This window comes from Benincasa hispida, chromosome 11 (genome assembly GCF_009727055.1).
Source record: "Benincasa hispida cultivar B227 chromosome 11, ASM972705v1, whole genome shotgun sequence".
Classification (NCBI taxonomy): Eukaryota; Viridiplantae; Streptophyta; class Magnoliopsida; order Cucurbitales; family Cucurbitaceae; genus Benincasa; species Benincasa hispida.
The window spans coordinates 64,365,279-64,389,609 of NC_052359.1; the positions used below are offsets into that span (position 1 = coordinate 64,365,279).

At 33.7% G+C, this 24,331-nt stretch overlaps 2 protein-coding genes and 1 long non-coding RNA gene across 3 annotated transcripts; 1 reads left to right on the top strand and 2 right to left on the bottom strand.

Annotated features, from left to right (window-relative positions):
* Positions 1-400: 400 nt before the first annotated feature.
* Positions 401-4,249, top strand: LOC120090444 (33 kDa ribonucleoprotein, chloroplastic). The gene is made up of 4 exons (XM_039048111.1): positions 401-973; positions 1,099-1,200; positions 3,254-3,562; positions 3,853-4,249. The coding sequence occupies exons 1-4, from the start codon at positions 539-541 to the stop codon at positions 3,976-3,978; spliced, it is 972 nt and encodes a 323-aa protein (XP_038904039.1). The 5' UTR covers positions 401-538; the 3' UTR covers positions 3,979-4,249.
* Positions 4,250-4,382: 133 nt separating this feature from the next.
* On the bottom strand, positions 4,383-8,556 carry LOC120090443 (putative deoxyribonuclease TATDN1). The gene is made up of 12 exons (XM_039048110.1): positions 8,270-8,556; positions 8,144-8,164; positions 7,930-8,030; positions 7,275-7,332; positions 7,111-7,154; positions 6,960-7,040; positions 6,786-6,856; positions 6,553-6,663; positions 5,793-5,875; positions 5,494-5,710; positions 4,700-4,783; positions 4,383-4,580 (listed from the first exon to the last, which is right to left on the bottom strand). The coding sequence occupies exons 1-12, from the start codon at positions 8,517-8,519 to the stop codon at positions 4,502-4,504; spliced, it is 1,200 nt and encodes a 399-aa protein (XP_038904038.1). The 5' UTR covers positions 8,520-8,556; the 3' UTR covers positions 4,383-4,501.
* Positions 8,557-16,128: 7,572 nt separating this feature from the next.
* LOC120091805 lies at positions 16,129-17,201 on the bottom strand. The gene is made up of 2 exons (XR_005485837.1): positions 17,038-17,201; positions 16,129-16,477 (listed from the first exon to the last, which is right to left on the bottom strand). It is a non-coding gene; the product is annotated as an uncharacterized LOC120091805 (long non-coding RNA).
* Between the last annotated feature and the right edge of the window lie 7,130 nt (positions 17,202-24,331).

A 24,331-nucleotide genomic window follows, 5' to 3' on the forward strand; every position in this document is an offset into this window, starting at 1 on the left:
AACAACCAAATAAATATTTCTTTAAATTGAATTTCCAAGGAAAAAAATGATAAGACATAATTTTTTTTTATTATTAGGAATTTCAAGAAAAATGAAATAAAAAATATTTACCAAGGTTTGATATAAATATTTATTTCTTAAAAATAGATTTATTTTCTTTAGATTAGAATGGGTTAGTTTTTATCTTAATTTAGATTTTTTAAAATATATATATATATATATATATATATATATATAAATGAAAGTTTCCTTTTAGTAAGAAAAAAATTGATGGAGAATTTTAAAAACACTAGAAGTCTATTAATATCTATTATTGTTTTTTAATATGACATTTTTTTAAAAAATTTTTGAAAAAGAATCCTATTTTTGCTGGTTTTTTTTTCATAAAGTAGAGAAAAAAAAAATCCGATCAAAGCAACCTTATCCAGTTAGATTATCATCTTTGAATTTCTGAAGCTCCCCAATCCCCAAGGGCTTCCCGGAGCAGAAATCCATCCCTACCACTTGGGGATTCCACCATTTCCACTTTCTTCTTCAAATGTCAGCTTCTTCTGTCTCAATGGCTGCTGCAGCAGCACCCTCAGTTTCATCTTCTTCTCCACTCAGCAAGAAACTCTTCTTCACTCAACATCCCAACCAAATTCCCTCTCATTTCTCTCCAAAACAAAACCCATTGAAGCTTCTCAACCTCACAATCCATTTACCCAACTTTTACCCTCTTTCCTTCTCCTCTCCTTCTCATCTCCACAGTGTACCTCCTGCTTTCGATGGGCTCGAAGTCTCCGACCCAGAAACAGAATACGCAGAGATTCAAGAATCGGATGCAGAAGAAGAAACCCAAGAGGAAGATGAACAAAAGGTATCGGTATCTCGCGAAGCAGGGAAGCTTTATATTGGAAATTTACCATATGCTATGACTTCTTCCCAATTGTCTGAGGTCTTCGCCGAAGCTGGTCATGTGGTTTCTGTACAGGTTTGTGATTAATTTTTTTTTTTTTTTTTTGCTCTGAATATTCTGAATCGATTCTTTTAGGGCTAATCGGAACTGTTTACCCATTGTTGGTTTCTTATGTGATTATCTTCTGAATCTTCTGTTAGGTTATATATGACAAAGTTACGGATAGGAGTAGGGGATTTGCATTTGTGACAATGGCAACTTTGGAGGAAGCTAAAGAAGCAATTCGGATGTTTGATGGCTCTGTAATTACTAATATTCTCTCTCTTTTTCATTTTATTTTCTTTTATAGCTTAAGAATTGTGGAGATTAACTTTGAAGTTGAAAACAGTGGTTAGAAACTAGGGATGGGTATCCACAGTTCTAGCTGTTAGCTTAACTTACAAGTGGCTGTTACTTTTTTATGGGTCGATAGAAGCAAGGATGAAAATATCTCGATATATTGACGATATATCCGTGATATATCCGTAAAATCATATATCTGATAAAGATATTGAGGGATAAGATCTTTTCTCTTCGAATTTCATGATATATCGGCGATATTAACGACATATCTTTGATATATCTTTTTGGGCTAACATCTTTTGCAGCTCAACAAAATTGTGGATATTTTTGGATATATCGTAGATATTTTATGGATATATCGTGAAAATATCGTGGATATTTCGTCTGGTTATCTCTACATATCTTTTTTTTTTCTTTTTCCAATATCAAGCTTTTCCAATGTGCTACTTTTTCTAATTTTCAAATTTTTTGAATTTTCAAGCCAAAACTTTTATTTTCTTAGAAATTAAATTTGGAGAAACCACAAAAAAGACTTACACCATGGCCAAAAGTGGGTGGAGTAGGAATTAGTCTCACCGTTGGAGAATCTCAATTCATGGATGCCATCCATGATCATAGAGTTGGTGGACTAGGCAATAGGAAAATCTTTCTTTCATAGAAGATCCATACATGATGATGCTTATATTGAGGCGACTCACTTGTTTCAAGTATAAAGGAATGGTTTGGACAGTCGATATGGACATGGTCAATAGGTCTATAACAATAGTAATTATGACTATTCTCATAGTAAATATAGTCATTCAAGTGATTATGGTTCCTGTGGTTATAGTGATGGGTTTAAGGCATCAATCTATACACGAAAACAACTTCCTCGTGAAAGTGATGAAGACTTAGACTTGGAGCCTTTATGTTATTTACATTCTTCAAGCCGTCCTCTGAATTTAACATAGTTTGATCAAAAGTATCCTAGCATTGAAGTTGATGGTGAGATTCATGGAAGACATACTTCCAATTATGCTATAAATTTTTAACATACAATGAGTTGGGAATATCATTATCAAATGAATTATGGTAATGTTGGACTAGTACCTATTAGATCATCTTTTTATTATTGAATCTTGTATTTGACCTTCATTTTATGTGACCTAGACTTTATTAATAAAATATTCAGTTCATAATAATTTTTTTGATCTTCATTATTAAGTATTATTCCATTATTAGACATATTTAGCTTCTAATTATTGATTTATATGCTAAAAGTCATAGCTTATTACTTAAATAAGTTTGTTCTAAAATTTCACAAAAAAATTCACAATATTTTTATGAATTTTCGTGATATCTGTGTTTTTTCTTAGAATATCCATCAACATTTAAATATCCGTAAATCTGACTTACCAATATTTACACTGATAATGATATTTCATCCTTGGATAGAAGGGCAATGTTTGGTGACAGGTTTTTTTTTCTTTCTTTCTATTTTCTCATGCATTTGGCTCGAGAGGAACAATAAGTTATTTAAAAAGGTGGAAATGTCGTGTGCAAAGCTTTAGGGGTGGTGAGTTTTTTTACAATAATTGTGAAAATGGGGGATCGAATCTCCGGCCTCTATAGAAGAAGATCATGCCAAATTGCCAATTACCATTGAACTATACTCATTTGAGATTTTAATGCCTCTTATTGGCGTGGTCACTAGGCGTTATTGTAATCATGATATTAGTTTCTTTTCGGTTAATTGAGCCATTGCCCATTGGCATAACATGGTGTCTCCACAAATATTCTGCAATGGCATTGTTGGTGCCTTTGTTGAATTAGATGATATTAATGTTAAGTGTTAGACATTAAAGGGGGTGCTGATGATTCTTTTCTAATACAGTAGTCACAAATAGACTACAAATTGTCAGTCTAATAGTTTTGATATCACGGTATGATGTCTCTATATGATTGAGAAATTTATTGATAGTGTACAATATTCAAGATTGCCATAATGTTGCTAACGGTTGCACTACTTGTCAGCAAATCGGTGGTCGAACCGTTCGGGTGAACTTCCCTGAAGTGCCAAGGGGAGGAGAAAAGGAAGTCATGGGGCCAAAGATAAGAAGCAGCTATAACAAATTTGTAGATAGTCCTCACAAGATATATGCAGGGAACCTTGGTTGGGGTCTCACTTCTCAGAGTCTTAGAGAGGCTTTTGAAAACCAACCGGGGATATTGAGTGCCAAGGTCATCTATGATAGGGCATCTGGAAAAAGTAGAGGTTTTGGATTTGTATCTTTTGAAACTGCTGAGGATGCAGAGTTTGCTTTGGAGTCCATGAATGGAGTGGTAAGGAAGTGGAATTACTTTCTAAAAGAATGAGAATCTAGAATTAATATCTAAACAGAGTAGTTGCCAATATGATTCTAGAAGAAGACAACTTGAACATGTGACAGAATTTACTAATGTGATTGATCCCCAGCTACATTATTATTTTTTAACTACCTCTAAATGGGCTCATATTAACATAAACCTTGCAAACCGAAAAAGTCATGAGAAAATGTACCTGCTGTGTATTCAGTCCCGTGTTATAGATACAAGTCACACATTGACCTCTTCCTATGCAAATATGCAAACAGGAAGTTGAAGGGCGGCCGCTTCGTTTGAACATTGCTGCAGGACGGGCCCCAACTTCTCCAGCAGCATTCCCAAGGACCGAGAATACCATTGACAGCAAAGAATTGCTTACAAGTATCAGTGCCTGAAATCTGATGATGAAAATTAAACTGAAATTGAAGGCTAAGGAAATTGTTCTGCAAATTGCACAGATTCAGGTCATCCGTCGAAATTTTCTTTCATTCCTTGCTCAACTACCAAGGAAGGCCTAGATTTTTTCATTGAGTGGTGTGAGTTGAGGGAAAGTGTGAAAATGTTGCCATGGGTTAACGAGTTTTTTATGTATGACTTGAGAATTGGACTACATGTCTCTTTGCTGAGTTAATACTATAATATTCATCTCTCGGCCTTTTCTTACCTTATCTTTGCTATTTATCACTACAAGTTTTCAACTACTGATTGTTTGTCGTCTCTCTCTCTCGCCCCCTCCCTCATGAGAATTAACAATTTAAGTGTAAAAAAATCTCTTAAGAAAAAAAGGAGACAGAAAAACTGGAGCATCGGTAATGAAAGAAAAGTTAACATATTGGAGAAAAATGTGCTTCTGCTTCCAAAACTAATGGTGTGTAAAAATAATAAGAGTTTTAACAAAAAGTAGGTTTCAGATTTATACTAAATTTTTTCATCAAGATCATGAGAACCAGCAAGGAGAGCATCTGCTGCCGAGTCCAGGTCTTGAGGAAAGAAAACTCTGCAAAATAAAGCAACACGAGTAGAAAGAAAACAGTTAGACTCCTATGAATAATTCGTTGGAGGCTTGAAGAAAATCTAAAAAGTATTTGAATGATATTATCTCGAAATTCATAATACCTGCACGTATTGTGGTACAAAGTTTCACTAAGCTGGTTGATATCCATGATACCCTTACATCCAGCCAAGACCTCAAGAACTTGCCTGAAAAAGAAAGCCAAATCTTAGAAAAGTAGTAAATTGCATCAAACACAAACCCTCTTAAAAAAATCAAGATAAGGAAAATATCCAGGATATGTAGAAACAAAACGATGAAGACACTGACAAAGGAAAAACAGAGCCAAAACATGTAACTATAGTTGCATCACAACCCTCCTTAATTTAATTTTTTTTAAAAAAATTACAATTAAAATGTCTGGAAACAAATGGATAAAGAGATAGACAATGGAAAAGTTCCATTTTAACAAAGCTTTAACAGCAGAAAAGATAATATATTCGTACTTTGAAGGATGTCATTACTAACAGATTTTTAATCAAGAACAAACATTTGTAATCTACCAACAAAGCCCAACAAATCCTAATACAGAAATTCAATAGAGCTCAATGTCGTAACTTCTGTTGCAAAATAGAAGAGGGGTAAAAGAAGAAACATTTGGTCCAATGATGCACCTTATCCTCCCAACCTATATAGAAGGGCAATGTTTGAAAAACTGAGTGCTTTTATAATTTGAGAATTTGCACAACGTATGATAGTAGTTCTTCCATATTTCTCCTTGTAGGCATACCTAGTTGGTCCACTAAAACTTGAAGCAATTATTGGAAAGCATTTTCCCGGATGGTGATATAAATAACAGTTATAAAGTAAAAGGGAAGTCTATTTGAGGAAAAGAACAATAAAATACGTTGTATCTTACCGAACTAAACATGGTTCATTCCGGCCTTTCACTATGCACTGATCATCATGCTTCTCTTTCTTCTTAGAAGCCCAGACCGATTTTACAAACTTAATCCCAGCATGTGTATTCTTGATTTCACAATATGGAGAGTCTGTCTCAATCATCAGTCTCTCAGTTGGTATGCCCCTCACAACATCAAGATTTTCAGCAGTTTTCAGAGAGCAACCATTAATCCCTGTTTAGCAGTTGCAATTAATTTGAGGAATGAGATTTAAGAGAGAAAAATAAAGCTGTAGAGATGAGCAAGTGGCAATCACCTATGTACAAATTACTGAATGAGAGAAGCTTGTCACGATCTTCTGCACTATCTGTGAACGAATGAACAACTCCAGCACAGAACCTATGCAACAAGCATTAATGGCACGATCAAAATCCATGCAATAAGAAAAGAAAGCAACTAAATTTTACAAGTTACTGATCATTTATGAAAAATACAATAATCGAAAGGAAATGAGGAATATGAAATGTATATACATGTAATACTTGAACTGTATTCTTTAACAGTGCAATTCTGTTGGATTTTTTAAGTTAATGCCCTTATAATTGTCTCTTTTCTCCTCTCAGCCAAAAGAAAAAGATATATGTATGTGTATATGTATTTCTCCTCTCCTAGAAAGTGTATTAAAGATAATTGCATTCATCTTAAGTAAGTTTATTCTTTCTTTGCTATGAGGAAATAATCTGATTTCCCTTTCCTTTGTCTATTTTATTGTTTCTTTCATTTCCTTCACAATTTCTTCTAAAAGAAAAGCTGGTGGTTGTGTTCAAAGGTATATATCAGAGGACTGATTAATTTAGTCGCAAAAACAATTTGGATCCCAGTGTAATGATTGCACAGACTCATGTACCTGTTGAAATAATCGATGTTTTTGCTCTTGGTACTTGAAATTTTATTCCTCAGAAGCATTCACATCTTGGTTCGAGTTTTCTATTTCAAATCCAAATGACTAGTGCCTTAAATCTAGAAAATTCTAATATGGTAAAGGTTTGGTTCTCTCATTGGTTTAGAAGTCTGACCTTTGTTTATTTCGCTCTACAATGTCACAAAAATCTTCAGCAGCTGCACGCATGTGTAGAAACATAGGAAGCTTTGTTGTGTGCGCTAACTCAAACTGCTTCTCAAAATATCTACAATTACACATATCAGAAATAAATATCCAATTCAACAACATAAGATTCTGCGTATCTGTTGGGTTGCATAAAATGCATAACATGGGATTTGAAGAATATTCTTTTAATTGATCACTTACTTCTTTTGAATATCAGCAGGGCAAAAGTGAAGCCTGTCATAATCTAATCCACATTCACCAACTGCAACGACCTTAAATACATATGTGTGGCATGAAGATGATTAATCCTCTCAAAAAATCATGCCAAAGACATCTATTTTTTTTTTCTTTTTTGGAGAAAAGAAACATACAAACCTTTCCTTTCTCAATTCCCTCTTTGGTCAATGAAAGAAGAGCCTGAAAATACGTCTCTGGGTCATCACTCTCTTCAAATTCCTGAAAAGAAAGTATATCACAAGCTATACAAAACCATGAATGATGCATGAAAAATAGAAGAATAAACGACCTTGCATCTAGTTGGATGCACGCCCACGGTACAAAAAAGCCTTCCTACAAGCAAAAAAAGATGTTGAACCAGGAGAAACACAGATAACCCAGTAGGGTATTAGGAAGTTCAAAAACAGTATAAAAAAGTTCAACAGAATTTAGACTACAAAAACAAAATAAAACCATCTGTTTCTGCAATTTTAAGGGCTTCCCTTGATTCCTCGAGTGATCCACCGGTCACCTGCAATTACAAACTATTCTAGATCGTATCACTATCATCTTCAGACCAAAAAAAAGACAGTAAGAAATAAATGGTTTATCAGAATACATATTACATGCATGATTTATATGTTTATAATTTCTGTCATCCTTCTGGTCATGGAAATAGAAGTCTCAATGTAAGATAAAATACACACATTTCAACACCATTGAGATATGAATAGTCCCTCCATGATTAAGAAATGTCTTGTTAAGAATCTAAGAAAAAAACAAGTTCAGATCCCTCAGTATAATATGCATACGGTCGGACCATTTTTTTATAAGAAAAGAAAGATTTCATTGAAAAATGAAATAAGGAAAGACCCCCCCACACCAATTTTCAATTGAAAACTAAATAAGAAAAATTACAACTCTTAAAAAGGTGCTTAGTTTTGCACCACTAGCTCTTTTGTTTCGTCATTGAGACTCAAGCAAAAGAGAGCATCAAGGAAGCCAATCCATGGATACATGTTTCAGAACTTATAGATACTAAGAAAGCAATCAAATAACCGAACAATGGGGATAACCCTTCACGCATATGTACTAACACGGATTACAAAACAAAATGCAAAAGACTCACAATGATTCGCTGAATCCCAGCACTCCAAGCCCTGCTCAAAACAGCTGCTATGTCAGCTGCGTGGTATTGCTTCCCGTGGTAGATTCCTTTGAACATACCATCTGCATTCAAAACACTAATCTCATTCCAGAGAAATAAAAGGACAGAGACCCTTTCGCACATCCTAATGTATAAACAACAGACATTCTATCATCGAATGAAATGCTGGCCTCACCTGTAAAATTGACCGCAATATCTGCAAGATAGCATTGATGGAAAGGCAAAAAGAGTTAATTGCAGCTCGATTGAGTAAAGAAGGACGAAAAATAGTGTTTGGCTGGGAAGGAAGAAAGTTACTTACCTATCATTCGCAGTGTTCCCATGGTCGAGGAAAGCCAGAGAAGAGCTAGAAAGATGCGCTTTGAATTGAACTTGCTTGAAATAGGTTCGAATTGGTAAGAGAGATGACCTTGAATCTGCAATGGATTAGCCGGTCGCTGGTGCTCTCCCGCCGGATTCCAATCCCGGCGAAGCAGAAGAGTGATTTCAACGGTTGAAGATATTTCCGATCGTCCTTTTGTACGATCCCACCCTCCGCAATTCGACAACATTTTATTTTTCTTTGGAGTAATGTTCTCGAGAAATTGACATTTTTGGCCCTTTGAAGTTTTCCCATTGAAAAAAATATTCGTTTTGTTTTTAGACCTCTCAATCGTGAGCCTATGAACAATTCTTAGATTTACATAGGTGAGGGTTGATTCAACAACGGGACTCAATAAGTTTCAAGAGTAAGACCTAGATAGCTAGGGACATAGAGTGCAAGATAGAATTCACTCCTACTCACTTTGAATCCAATTGTTCATTAAAGGATAAGAGATAATCTCGAGGGTAAAATAACATTATGATTATATCGAGGGACACAATATATTTACAGTAAGAGGAGTGCAACTACTGGTCTTTAGTGGAATGATCAATTTAGTGTAAAGAGTTTATTTAATTAATTTCGGATCATTGGAGTCTATTATTTATAGGTCCATTAGGTCCCCTACTAGCTCACAAACGGATTAGCCTTAGAAAGTGTGATAAGTTGATTTGAAACGTTTAAATTCAAACTAAGGGAATTAGTAATTATATGTGATATAATTACATGTTTAATTTTGGAATTATAGTAACAATTATATTTTTGTAAAGTAGTGTCATACTTCATGCATCTTTATTTTCATTACATTATACATAACATTTATATAGTCAAGTAATGGAAAAATAAATATAACAATCTTCCATCATCCATAACTATATATTATATTACTTATAATATAAAATGATGCATGGATATGTTATAAACGCATGCAATCATATAATATAACAGTTATATTAAATATGATGCATGTGCATGCTTAATTAAATCATGCAACTATATAACATAACATTTATATTAGAATGATGCATAAAATAATGTATATCCTATTGTGGGATTTTTATATTATATGACATACACTATGCAATATAATAAATAATCATACATCATATATATAATAATAAATAAATAAAAGTATTATTGGACTGAAATTGGCATCCTAAACATTAATTAAATTAATTTAATTAATGAAAATAAATAAATAATTAATTATTGCAAATTAATAATTACAGAATCCATGTTGTATATTTGAAAGAGGTCCCAATTCGATTATTTGAATTGAAAGATCGAATTTTTTTGATTTGTGATTTCTATTTATGAAAAAAATTATTTGCTGAGACGGAAATAGAAGAAATTCTGACCGTCAGTAGGAATGGTTTGTGGATTACGATTTTGACTAGGAGATTGTGGGACCCTTGTCTTGGAATAAATAGAAAAAAATGGCTATATTAAATAGAAATTATCTTTATATGATTTCCAATGAGATATTTTCCACATTGATAGGAGTACGTTGGACGCTTTTCATTCCAATTTTATTTTTTCGTATTTTCACCCATCGGGGAGTGAAAAAGTGCTTTCGTTGTTGTGGAATCGGAGTTTTTAGTTGGATAAATCTAGAAAACAAAAAAATTGCTACAAAACCTTTAGGGAGGCTCAAAACCAAGACTTGAAGGATGCTAACACATGTGTTAACAATCCAAAGCATTGCAATGATCTGATACAAACATTGCAATGTTGGCTTTTATGATGCGGCCTAGAGCATTGTAACGTTGTAAGACAGAAAATCTACTTTGCTTCGTCCGTTCATCCAACTTGCTTCATTCTTGCTCCAAAATTCTTCAAATCGAAGTCAAAACCACATCACGAATGACATGGACAATTACAAACTTGATTACAAGAATTTAAATGCCCAAAACACTGACAATTACAACTTTAAACACCTTTAAAGCAGTAAATTCTAGGCCCATTTTGAAACGTCTAATGTGTAAAACCCAGAACATTCAATCAAAATGTAAATCATACACCCACTAATAACTCTAAATTAAAATTCGAAAATGAAATTTAGAGACTCGAGATGACTCTGATACCAATTGAAGGAATTGGAATTCTTCGAAGTGAAAGCATATGAATGCATCAGTCTCTAAATTCATTTTACAAAACATACAAAATTCAGAGTGACGGAAATAATTGATAAATATTATTAAATCAAGTATGCTACTACTGTGAAAATAGAGAAGATGGATTAAGCAATACATACTCTTGAAGATCTATATCTTCACGTTCTCTCCAATTTTCATCGTGTTCTCTCGATCTCACAAATATTGCAACCGAATACCACCACGAAGTCTTCCCCGTTGTTCTTAAGAACGAGAATCGTGCAGAGGTGTGGACTCGCACTCAATTTTGGCAAGAGGGAAGGAGATGATTAAGAGAGTTTTTCTGTGTAAAACTTTTATGCAGAACGCAAAGAGAAGGAGAACCAGAGAGAGAACACTTTCTCTCTCCACCTCATTTTTTACGTGAAAGTATGAGAGATTCAAGGATGAGGGACTTATAAATCCCTCCTCTTTATTTAATTTAATTTTAAAATAATTAGAAATTCAAGTTCAAAATTTTAATTTAATATATATTTAAATTATATGCTATATCACATATAACACATAACCTATAGTTAATATTATATCACATATAACATAAAATTATAGTTTATTTTTCTCTCAAATAACCTAAGGTATTAATATGAATCATATTCATATTAATTTTTATATGAATCACAATAAAAATTGAATCACATTTAAATAATAACCCCTTTCATCTAACTATATAAATTTAATAGGAATCATATTCATATTAATTTTAACATATAGTTTCTATATGAATCACATTCACATAATTAATATTTGAATCATATTCAAATATTTATTTCTCTCATAAAACTATATAAATTTAATAATAATCATATTCTCATTAAAGTATAACATAGTTTTTATATGAATCATATTAATAAATTTAATATTTGAATCATATTCAAATATTTATTTCTCTCATAAAACTATATACAAATTCAATATGAATCATATTCACATTAAATTATAACATATAGTTTTTATATAAATTATATTCATAAACTTAATATTTGAATCATATTCAAATATTTATCTCTCATAAATTATATAATGTATCATCATACATTATATTTTGTAATGTATCCATGTATACTATTTAATTGTATCTTATATAATCAATTTTCTTTAATTAATTTGAACAATTCAAATTAAACCAAAATTAATTTGATTCTTTTTAGTCATTATTGAGCTAACGAGTGGATTTTATGGACCTATAGATTGAAACTTTAATGATATGAGACTAATTTATTAAACTCTTTAATCAAATTAACTAACATCCATTAACTGTCAATCATTCTACTAAAGACGTACAGCTGCACTCTTCATACTATAGATATATTTATGTGTCCATTGGATATTCATATAACCAATCAACAATGCATTGACCCTTCACTAATTGCTCTTCAGTATAGCTGGGTCCAATTACCATTTTACCCCTATAGTTACATCTAACTTCTTAAGTATCATTGATCCCTCTAATGAATAATTAAACATAGTCCAACTATGATTGAACTCCTCTCGAGCTAGGAGAGGGTGAGGTGCCTCGTTGTTCAAGCCCCGAAATCAGCCCTAAGGGAGCAATTTATCTTCTAACCCTAACATTAGGGAATGAGTGAATTCCTTCTTGTGTAGTTGTATCCCCAGCTTCCCAATTAGATTAATCCCCAAAATGGTAGGTATATTAAGTCGACGAAACTAACCACTCTTACCCATGTAGATCAAAGGACCGTCATCATAGGCAGGAGTTCAGAACTCAATCAGGATTAAAGTCAAGTCACCTATGGTCGTCCTAGTAAAAAGTGAGTCTCTTCTAGTAACAGTGTTATAAAGAGACTCCATATTTCGTGGTCCGGTCTTATACAAACACTTTGTATAGGATAACCCCACTCACATGTCTCCACATGAATATTTTGTACTAGGCGTGTATTGTATGTCCTAGTTTCTTGTTTTATGTATACTTTTTTATTAGTTTGACTTTTATGATGTACACCTCACTAGTTTTAGGACAAGTGGGAGATTATTAGGGTTGATGCCATAAATCTTGTGTGTCCTATAGTTTGTAATTGTAATGTACAAACAATTTATTTATCTAATAAAATTAGAGGCATTTTATTTGACATTTAGTAGCATTAACCCACAAAATCAGTAAACTAAGATCTAATGTTATATTTTGTAACTTAAACATGTATGAGGAGACATATAGGTGGATCATGTTTAAGAGATAACCTAAACAGTCTACAGTAGATGGATAAGATTTTGATGGGATACACAAGCATGCAACGGAAGCAAACAGAATCAATAAGCACTCTAATTTCATTTAATTTGAGTTCTAAAGGAAGCTAAAACACATTTTCAGAAGTGGGTTTCAAAATGAATATACCTTTGATGATTTCTTCCAATTCCAAGTTGCTCTTCACGTTAATCCAGCTCCAAATCGACCGTGAACCACCAAGAGATTTTCTCTACTATTCTCAGCCTTGAATTTGTGTAGTGAAACTCAAATTTGAGTGAATTTATGAAGGTGTTCTTTGTGGGTTTGAAGAGGAAGAAGAAGTAATAGAAAACTATTTTCCATCTCTACCTCTTCTTCAATTCGAAGAGTTTTTATTCACAAGCAGCATGCAAGCATTTCAATAATGGAATTGGTCAGCAGATGCTATCAATTGGAAGGTAGGAATTGTGTGATTATGTGAACACACCTCATGCTTGAGAAAAGTGGGAAAAACTCACTTTCTCAAATTTCCAAATTTTCTCAAATTAATTTCTTAATTTCCAAAAATCTAATTAATTCCAAATTAATTAAATTCAATTTGATTAATTCATAATTAATCAAATTCAACATTTCAATATTCAATTTCTCAAATTGAATTTTAAAATTGAAATTAATTTGTTTTTTTAATTAATTAAACATATTTAATTAATTAATTAATTTAATATCAAATATCAAATTAATCACACATCTAATTTTCAACATGAATCTTATTCATGTAATTAATATTTAAATCAATATTTAAATACTATAAAATCTCCAATTTCGTTTAATTTCAACAAATTAAACGTTAATTATATCTAATATAATTAAACAAATCCTAATTTGATTTTGAACTTATTCAAATTCAAATCCTAATTTCAATTTGAACATATTCAAATTGAAATTTAATTCGAATAATTCAGATTGATATCATTCCAAATTCACTCAATTTAATAATTCAAGGTATTCATGTTTTACGAGTTAATAGAGGAACCTTATGTACCAACAGATCATTAGCTCCAACGATTTAAGATTAATTGGCTAAAAACTCTTTAGACCAAATTAATCAGTATTAGTTAACTATCAAGTTACACCACTATAGCTCGACAGTTGCACTCTCCTCATTGTAGATATATTTATGTCCACATGATTTAACCATAACCAGTCAGTTGACCCTTCATAGGTTGTTCATAATAATGGCTAGGTCAATATGTTGTTTTACCCCCGATATTACATCTTTTTCCTTAAGTTCCAATTGATCCTCTAATGAACAATTGGTTTATGATCTAATTACTAAACTGAATCCCTCTCGGGCCAATGAGAGGGTGGGGCCCCTTGTTCAAGACCTGAATTCAGTACTTAAGATAACAATCTTTCTCCTATCCCTAAATTGGGTAGGCGTGAACTTCATCTTATACCTTATGTCCCCAACTATCTACCCAGTCTTACCCATGAAATGGGAGGCTTATTGAGCCAGCGTTGTTGAGCCAACCCTCACCCATGCAAATCTAAGGTTAATCATGAATAAACAGGAGTTCATAGTTAGCTCAGGATTAAGATTGAGTTACCTAGGTCATTTAAGCGAAATAGTCAGTCTTTAAACAGTAAACAACGTTATAAAGTAAGAGTGACTTATTTCTTGATCTGATCTTATGCAAACTCATTACATAGGACGCTCCCACTTCTTATGTCAATACATGAACGAATCTGGATCACTTCGTTTGTAATATCTTTACAACAACTTATAACAGCTACAGAGGAGGCTGCATCCAATAGTGTTACCAGAATAAAGTACCCAACCTTAATCATATACTATAAACCGTTTTGGCTATTTACTCGAACTTGATCTATTTTTATGTCTCTACATAAAGTCCAAGTATTCATATAATAACCATGGATCTTAGTTTATTGGATTTAGACTTTATGAATACAATAAATAGATTCAATAACAATTTTATTGAAAAAAATGTTGAATAACATCTTTATTGATAATAGAATATGTTTAACTTTACAAACTATGAGTTTTAGGACACCCAACCCAACAGGCTGGGTACCTTATCTCGGTAACATTACAAATACGGCTAAATTTCTATTAGGATGCATATTTTTCTTCTCTATAATTTTAATATACTGTGAATATCGAATTTGGGACACGATCTTGTTTCTGTATGGGTTTCCACAAATCTTCAATTGGTATTAGAGCATGGCTTTTTAGTCCTAAATTTCAATTTTTCAGAATTAAAATTCATAGTGATGGGGGTACTATTTTTATTTTGCATTTATGTGATGAATGTGGGTTTTTTCACATATTGGATGTTTTGGAATTTGTTTTTCTTGTTACTTCTTTATTTTAAAATTTTGGTTTGTAAGGACTCATTGTTTTAGGCGTACTTTTTGCAATAGAGATTGTAATTGTAATTGTTTGGGTCGTTAGTGGTTGTTCCGACGAAGATCTATTAGTGTCGAAGCCAAAACAAAAAAATTTGATGCAAAAGTGGACTATACAGAAGCTATTCTGTACAGCGACGCTGCGGCACTCCGAAGCGATGCGATGTAAAGAGTTTCTGTAGCGTTGCGACGCTCCGAGACGCACTGGAGCGCGAGTTTAATTAATTATTAGAAAGTCAATCTCGGTCCAATAATGTATTTTGTTTTTTTTTTTTTTTTTAAATTATGCATTGGATGCATGATTTAATATTGCTATATATGTCATAATGTATGTCATATAGAGAAAATCCCACCATAGTTTATGCATTATTCATACATCATAAATATTATAATTGTTATAATATAGTTGCATGATTTAAATTTTATAGTTTGCTCATGCATCATATAATATAAGAGTTATAATATATGTTTGCATGCATAAATAACATTGTCATGCATTATTTATATTATAATCACTACTACAAAAACTGTATTACTTGACTTTTTTCACAGTCAAGTATCAGTGTTACTTGACGTTTTTAAAACGTCAAGTAATCTCATGTCAAGAATAAGAGAAATTCTTTACTGGCCTAAAGCGTCAAGCTGTAACTTACTTGATATGTTATAACTATCAAGTATATGAGATCTGTTGACTTATCTTAAGTGTCAAGTATCTAAATTCTTGACATTTATTATGGATCAATGGATCAAAGTTTTCATAACTTGACAGTTTTTACTTGTCAAATGTAATTTCTTCTTTACACCCAAAAACTAACAACTTAATGAATATTTGATACATTTTGCTTGTCATGTTTATGTGTGTGTGTATTTTTTTTATAAAAAAATTGTACTATTAGAGATTATCTATATAATTACTTCTGTTTTGAGGCCCAATAATCACATTGATATATATATATAAGACAAACTAACATCAACCAAACGAGTTATGATCCTTAATCATAAAACAAAGAGCACATGTAATAATAAGAAAGAGAGACTGCACTATCCTCCAAGCACCACAATACTTTTAGGTAACTCCAAAGTCAAAGCCTCATTGGATATATTGTCATATACTTACAATCTCATGTTAACAAAGTTCATATAAACAATTTCTTCAATGTTGTCAATATACTTGCAACCTCTATGGACAATCCCATATGAACAATTCATGAACAATTTCAAAATTACAACTATCAACCCTCCCAAGCTACAATTTTGAAAGTTTTTCACTTAATCTCTTTAATAAATTAGCAAGAAATAAACCAAATACTAACCAATTCACCACCACCACAACATTCTTACATATTCAAGTGCTTCAATAATGACCACACTAATGCCTCTAAACACCTGAAATGGGAAGGAAAAAAAGATATCAATTCTCTAAAATCGTACATTCAATAAGAAGTTGATAAGGCTTTGATAGTCCCAGTTAGAATTGCTTCCCCTTCTCCTAATTAACTGAGTATTTGATCATGTATTACCAAACCTAGGTCCTCGTAAGTTGTAACATATAGCATACTTTGTAGGCTACAAAATCAATAATATGACTAGAATTCTAAAAAACACAGCAACTGGAACTGGGCATTGCAATTGCATTCATTTCAACAACGTGTAAAAGGACACCTAAAACAAAGAAAAATTCTATAAGAGAAATGTAGATACAACAGTTTGAAGAGGGGCAAAAAAATGTTGAATGAAGCAAATTTACAAATGAATATAGTGAAGAGTAGTAAATGTAAAGAACAAACGCCAATATGATATCTTGTACTCATATTTTTATCCTGCTTCGAAAATTTTGAACATATCTTGCAGGCTGCAATTAAATTTTGTAAGGGCAGCAGTTTAAATACATGACTAGTAAATAAAATTGACAAATCAAGATAAATAGCATGAATATTGGTTTATACCCAATGCTAGAAACCAGAAGCTGGAGTTAAAGGGTTCGTCAAGTCAGTGTAGAGCAGGGAGATCATAACATCAAATAACGCTAGCGTGTTGAGAATATCCAAGGGAAAACCATACGTTCAAGTAGAACCGACTGATGATCACAGCCACAAGAATTGGAACATTCTAGCTTCTGGGATAATTGACAAAAATGGCCTATGTGAAGTTTTGGTTTTGAAATTTAGACCCTTTTTAAAAACATTGTTTTTTGACCTCATAATTTTGCAAACAATGTAAAAGTACTGTAATGCCCTTCAAAATTTCAAAAGTCACAAATCCTCCCAACCTAACCGTTTGGCCTTTCCATTTCCTCCCTTAATTGCTACTATTTTCTACCTCGATTTCAACTACATTTCGGATTTTCTTGCCATTTTCCTTTTCATTTAAAGATTATTTAGGATTTTTCATCTAATCAGGTATGGATTTTCCTTTTTTTTCGCTCAATGTTAGTTTATCTTAGACGTTATAAAATGATTGTTTTAGATCTATGTTGAATGTTAATTTTTTTTCTTTAGAACATCATGGTCAGTGTTTTCTGAACAATTTGCAGGCCTAAAATTAATTTTTTTCCCGAAAACCTCGAACCATTTTTTTCAAAAATTGGTCTCTACCCAGCCGGACTTCATACGAGGGTGATTGGGTATGTAACCGGGCAGAGCTAATGGTAAGACAAGGGGGGAATGATTGGCGCCCGACGTTAGACTGATCGAGAGCAAGATGAGATTTGATCGGGTAACAAGGTGTAGGGGAGGGGTACCCGGTCGGGCTTCATACTATGTTGACCGAGTACGTGGTTGGGCGGGGCTAATGAAAAAACCTATTTAAGGGGAAGACTGGTGCTTGGTGTTAGACCGGCCGGGTGAATGGAGTTGTTGATCGAGTATGGAGGGGAAAGCGGGGACAATGAAAAGACGAGGGAAAAGGGGGCAAGACCAAGTAGGGGGTGGAACCGAGTGGAAACCGAGAAGAATTCTTTACTATTTTTTGGCCCGGTCTTCAGCCTAGCCAGGTATGAGACCGGGCCAAAAAATAGAAACTTATAATATTTTTATGGGTCGGGCGAGAAGAGAAAGGGGATTGGGCACCTGATCGAGATTGGGAAGAGGCAGGATTGGGTAGAAACCGGTAAGGTTCTTTACTGTTTTTGGCACGATCTTCAACCCGGCTGGCCAAAAAACAGTAGCTTATAATACATATATTTTCTTCTTTTTAAATATTTTGACTCATTGTTATGTTGTGTTAACTTCTAATTTATCTATTTGATGAAAAATTGTAGGTTATAATGGAACTAGAAATGAAGTTTCATCCTAATGAAGTTTCAAGTGTAGGGTTGATGCTCTAAATCTCGTAGGGTCCTGTAGTTTGTAAACACTTGTATGAACAAATATTCTGTGATTAATAATATATGATATTTTATTCACTTCTGTTTATAAAATATATGATATTTTAGTTGCATTAACCACAAACCAATAAAATAAAATCCATGGTTATCGTTGTAACTTAAACATGTATTTGGAGATATACAAGTGGATCGTGTTTAAGTGATAACCTAAATGTTTTGTAGTATGTGGATAAAGGAGGGAAGCCTTATCCTGTTGACACTACAAGTATGGCCCGCTTTGTAGATGTTACAAATATTGTAAAGTGCTACAAATGATCTAATCCTGATCATTCATGTATTAGACATGTGAGCGAGGATATTCTATATAAAAAAGTTTGTACTAGACTGAACTATGAAATTTTTAGTCTCGTTATGTAACGTCGTACATAATAGAGACTTTCATTTTACTAAAATGATCATAGGTAACATGACCTTAATCTTGAATGAGTTGTGAACTCCTGCTTATGAGGGCGGTCCTTTGATTTTCATGGGTGAGAGTGGCCAGATCACCGACTCAACAAGCCTGCCATTTTGGGGATTTGTCTGATTGGGGAGATGGAAACTCAGCTACACAAGAAAGAATTCACTCCTTCCCCGAAGCAAGGGTAAGTAGATAGATTGTTCCCTTAAGGGATAATTCTGGGTCTTGAACAATGTGATGCCACACCCTCTCTTGGTCCGAGAGAAGTTTAGTCATAGTGGGACTATGATCTATTGTTCATTAGAGGGATCAGTGGTACTTAAGGAGTTAGATATAACTACATAGGAAAAATGATAATTTGGCCTAGTTGTACTTACGAGCGATTTGTGAAGGGTCATTGTACTGTTGATCAGTTATATCCAATGGACACAGAAATATATTTATAGTGCGAAGAATGCAGTTGTCGGTCTTTAATGGAGTGCTTGGCAGTTAACGGACGGTGGATAATGTGATTAAAGAGTTTAATTAGTTATTCACGTACTGTTGGAGCTTCAAGCTACAGGTCCATGAGATCCCCTTGGTAGCTCAATGGATTTAAGTTGAGAATAAGTTTTTGGGTTAATTTGAAATCTTCAAATTAATAAGAGAGAATTTAATTATATATGATATAATTAAATTAATTCAATTATATATGATATAATTGATATAATGTATTTGATACATTATTGTTTAATTGGAGGAACTAATATTTGAATATGATTCAAATATATTTTTTATGAATGAGATTCATAGTTATTAAATTTAATATAAATATGATTTATATTAAATGCCATAAAATAGAGAAAAAGAACTATGGTTATCATATTTATTTAAAACTATAGTCTCTTAGAAAAAGAACTATGATTTATATTAATATAGTCTCTTAAGCAATCATTATATATTGTATATGATGAAATATTAAAACTATAGGTTATAAATATAATATGATAAGTTAGTTATCATATTTATTTATATTTATTAATTATTTGATAATTAAATTCTTTTTCACCATAATTACCTTTAGTAGGTAGTTAATTGGTTTTATGGAAAAGTGGGATAAATGAAAATGGTTTTCTAATTATTCTGTGAGACATTAACTTTACGATGGAGTAAACAATCAAGTATCTACATGATTGCTTAAGAGACTATACGATAGCCTCATTATCTTCTTGATCGAGTAAGCTTGTCTATGCGATAGACTTGGTCGTCTACATGATAATGTTATTTTTCCTTTTCAATCGTCTTCCTCCTAAAACTCTAAACTTCCCCTCTAACCAAAATTAGCCAGAGCCCATCACTCTTGGATTCTCACACCGAGAATACTAAGGTAACCAAGTGGTAGTGTCCTGTTTGGTTTGAGGATCGAGTTGCTGCTTGTTGCTTGTTCGAGGAGTGTTCGAGTTGTTCGACAAGTTCATGAACGAGTATGTTCGAGGGATTACTTGAAGAAGGGTTCTTCAAAGGTATAATCTCTTAATCCTTTGTTTTTATTTAAAAGCATGTTGTAATTTATGATTTATGCATAATCTATTATGTATGACTGTAAATGTATACGTTCAATCACAATGGGATTTGGACGATCTGCTTCCGTTCAAAGGTTCTCTATAAACGGAGTTCCTTCATCAAATAGACGCCAATTCCCGATCGAGCTCATGAAAAAACCATCAAAGTATACAAATTCCCAGTCGGGTCCATGCAAGTAGGCGCCAATTCCCGGTCGAGCTAATGCAAAAGATTATCAAAGTATACTAATTCCCAGCCAAGTCCATGAAAATAGGCGCCAATTTCTAACCGGGCTCATACAAAGATGATAGCTGGTATAAATACAAGTTATTGTAGTCTTTTATTTAGAATTGTGAAGGCTAACAAGTAGAATATGTGGTGATAATACTAAGAATTCATGTGAAAAGTGAGCTTGCGTTGATCAACACGGGAAATCTCTGCTAACCTAATATTATGCGTTATTCTGCATTAAAATGTCTATTTTTGTAGCTATCGCAGGAATCGATCGCATGCGGTGAATCCCAGACCATCGCAAAGTTGATTGCATGCGTTCATCGCATGGATGTTGTGGCTATAAAGTAATAACCATGATAGAAGGGTGATCGCAAGGTTGGTGGAATGCGATGGCACTTCGGAAAAAACGAGCATGAACGCATACCTTGGGAGTATCAAAAAGATGATGTTGACATTTCACCTACCGCGCCGAAAGTGACAGTGATTCAGAGAGGGACCACCAATACTGTCAGCATTCGAGCTCTATAAATAGAGACGTAGAGCCCAAATTCAAGTTATCTGAGCTTCTGTCTTAAGGCAGATCCTTGTGATCACAGATGAGAGCGTGAGCAAGACATTCTTTGAGAGTTTTTCATTCCTTCAACCCATTCTGAGTGACGATCGGAGCTTTGCCAGAGATAGAGCTCGAGAGAGACTACTCCACGACCCATCCATGGCACCACCGGCAGCCTTGACATACGTCTGATGGAAGCAAGAGATTGCCTACATCTAGCCCTCCACCTCTCTTCTTATCTCTGTATTGTATTATATTTTGGCTCAAGGCATTAATACATTTTGTAATCAATGCATCTCTTTATTTCCTTCGACACCATCTTCATTATCTCCTTCTTTATCATCCCTTACTTTCATTGCAACAAACTAAGTAAAGATCACAAGCGTTATCGCATACTCAATCATGCGACATAGAGATACGAAGCATGTAGCAACCCATCGAGAGGTGTGCGTCGCGCGAGTCTAGTGAGTTAATCCTCTTTGCTTAGCGTGAGGTGGTAGCAACGCTTGTCTATGAGCTGTCGCAATGCTTGTCCATGAGCTGATTAGCCGGGACTAACTGCCCAAGAGGGTAAGTAATGGAACTCACTAAGCAAAGTAAGTAGTGTTCCTAGAGATAGGAATAATATTATGTTCAACACAACCATGCATTATAGAGATATAAGCATGTGGCTGACTATCGAAAGGTATGCGACGCGTTAGTGTGACGAGCTGGGATTACCCTTGCGATCAAGCTTAATGATGCGGTGAATTTATCCCCTCCACCATTCTATTTATTTTTCCATGCATCTTATTACGCGTTAACAGTTGCCGCGTCTCTACCAATTCTCATAGTCACACTTTCATTGCTCAATATGTTTAATTAGGATTAGGAGTAGTGCATAGTCTTTTAACTTCCTTATTTTTTTTATTCATCGCCTCAGACGCATTACTTCACAAACAGTGAGTTACAGTCTTCGACCTAAGATCATCTTGAGAAATTTGCATTCTCGTTATACTTGGCAAGAAAGCAAGAAAACTTGTGGCAAGAACGCATGGTCATCGTATATATTCTTAAACGCATATTGCATATTTCTTAGTCTAATGCATGACCATCGACATATGGAGATCAACACATATCATAATATGCACGCATATTTACTCCCTTTTCCACCCATCAAAAGAACTATCAAAATATACAAATTCCTGATCGGGCCCATGCAAGTAGGCACTAATTTCCGGTCGGGCTAATGCAAAAGATCATCAAAGTATACTAATTTTCGGCCGAGTCCATGCAAGTGGGCACCAATTCTCAGTCGGGATCATGCAAAAAACCACGGGTCCATGCAAGTAGGGGCCAATTCCCGGTTGGGCTAATGTAAAATATAATACAAAGGTCATCAAAATCCACAAAAATCCATAAAGTTGATGGACAAATTAGTAATAAAAAAATCCATTATAATCCTTTTCCCTTTCATTCCAAATGCCACCAAAATAAATCCAAACACGAGACATTTTTCTACAATTTATAATAAAAATGTATTAATATAGTTAAAGAAAAAGCAAAATAAAAAATAGAAACTAAAAAGAAAAAAATTGGCCCGGTCGTCCACCCAGCCGGGTACAACATCAAGCCAAAAAAATGGTGTACATATTCTCCATGTGTGCTCGACGGGGCTAGGGTTAACTTTACTGGGCCCTAGACCAGTCCCAGCCTGGCTCCTATCCTGTACCCTAGAAGACCGAGTGATTTTAATCAATTTCTTTCATACCCAGTGAAGACCGATTGAGTGACTTCAATCAATTTTCTTCATCCCCGGTGAAGCCCAACTGGGTATAAACTTATTTCAACAATTATTTTGTACCCGGTGAAGTCCAGTCGGGTATCTTCAAAAAAAAATTGCTATCCTTTTTTTCAATTTTTTTAGCTATAAAATGCAAACCATTATAAAAGTTTTTTTTTAAAAAAAAATCAACCAAGAAAGCATAAATACAAGCAAATAAATTCTAACATACCAAACTCCAAAAAGGTCATTTATTTTTGTCAATTTTTCTAGAAATTATCGAACTATTGAATACATACAAAATGAAATACATACATTCTTACGGAGTGTACAAAATTACAATTTCGTGAAATACTAGTTTTGGACTTGACGAAAGACTTTTCATTCGGGAGATAATTTGGTGAAGAGAACTTTTTGTGAGGTTGTAAATAAATTAATTTTGGTGGATAATTTTTGTGTTGGAATGTGAATATTTTTTTGTGAATTAATTTTTGTGATGAATGATTTTTTGTGAATTAATTTAGTAGGCTAGTTATTGAAATTGAAAGTGAGAATTTAATAAGGGGCATAAGAATAATTGTACAACCAAAATTTCTCGTGCTTACATCATTTTCATCATCAAAGAATAAAAAAATTTGTTTTTAAAAAATAGGTCAAAAATACAAAATAAACTCCAAAAAGGCCATTTTTTTATAATTTTCCCAGCTTCTGCTCTAGCCGCAGTGACAGGCTCTATTTCGCACAAATAAAAATAAGAAACGAGCCGTTAACATAAATTAGAATCATTCCAAGTAACACCAATCATCAAAAAGATTTAAAACAAAGAAACCCTAAAAGAATATTGAAAGAAACAAACCTCAAAAACACCATTAACAATATAGCCAAAGGAAAACCCAAATGTGCAAATGAGAAATTGTTGCCTCCTGCACAAGGATACAAAGAAAACACAATGGAATGGAGTTCACGAACATATCTGAGAGAGAAATGAAAAACTTGAACAATGTATGAAGAGAACGACTCTCAGGTATGCTTCAACGACGTTGGAACAGAGCTTGAACGACACTGCTCGAAGGAGCTCAAAGCTCGATGGACCTGACACAAAGCTCAACGTCTTAGATCTGCTTGAGATGAACCTATAATGAAGCCCAAAGCTCACGGATGTGAAACAAACTTGGAACGAACCTCGATGATGCCAGACAGAACTGGAGTGAAGCTAAGATCAGCTTAGCGAGCATTGGACAGAAATGAAACGAAGCTTAGATCTGAAAAATGTGACGTTTGAGTTGCTGGAACGGGAGCTGAGGTCGACGGCACTGGAGAATGGAAATCAGCGGAGTTGGGGAGCTGAATAGAGATGGTGGCTT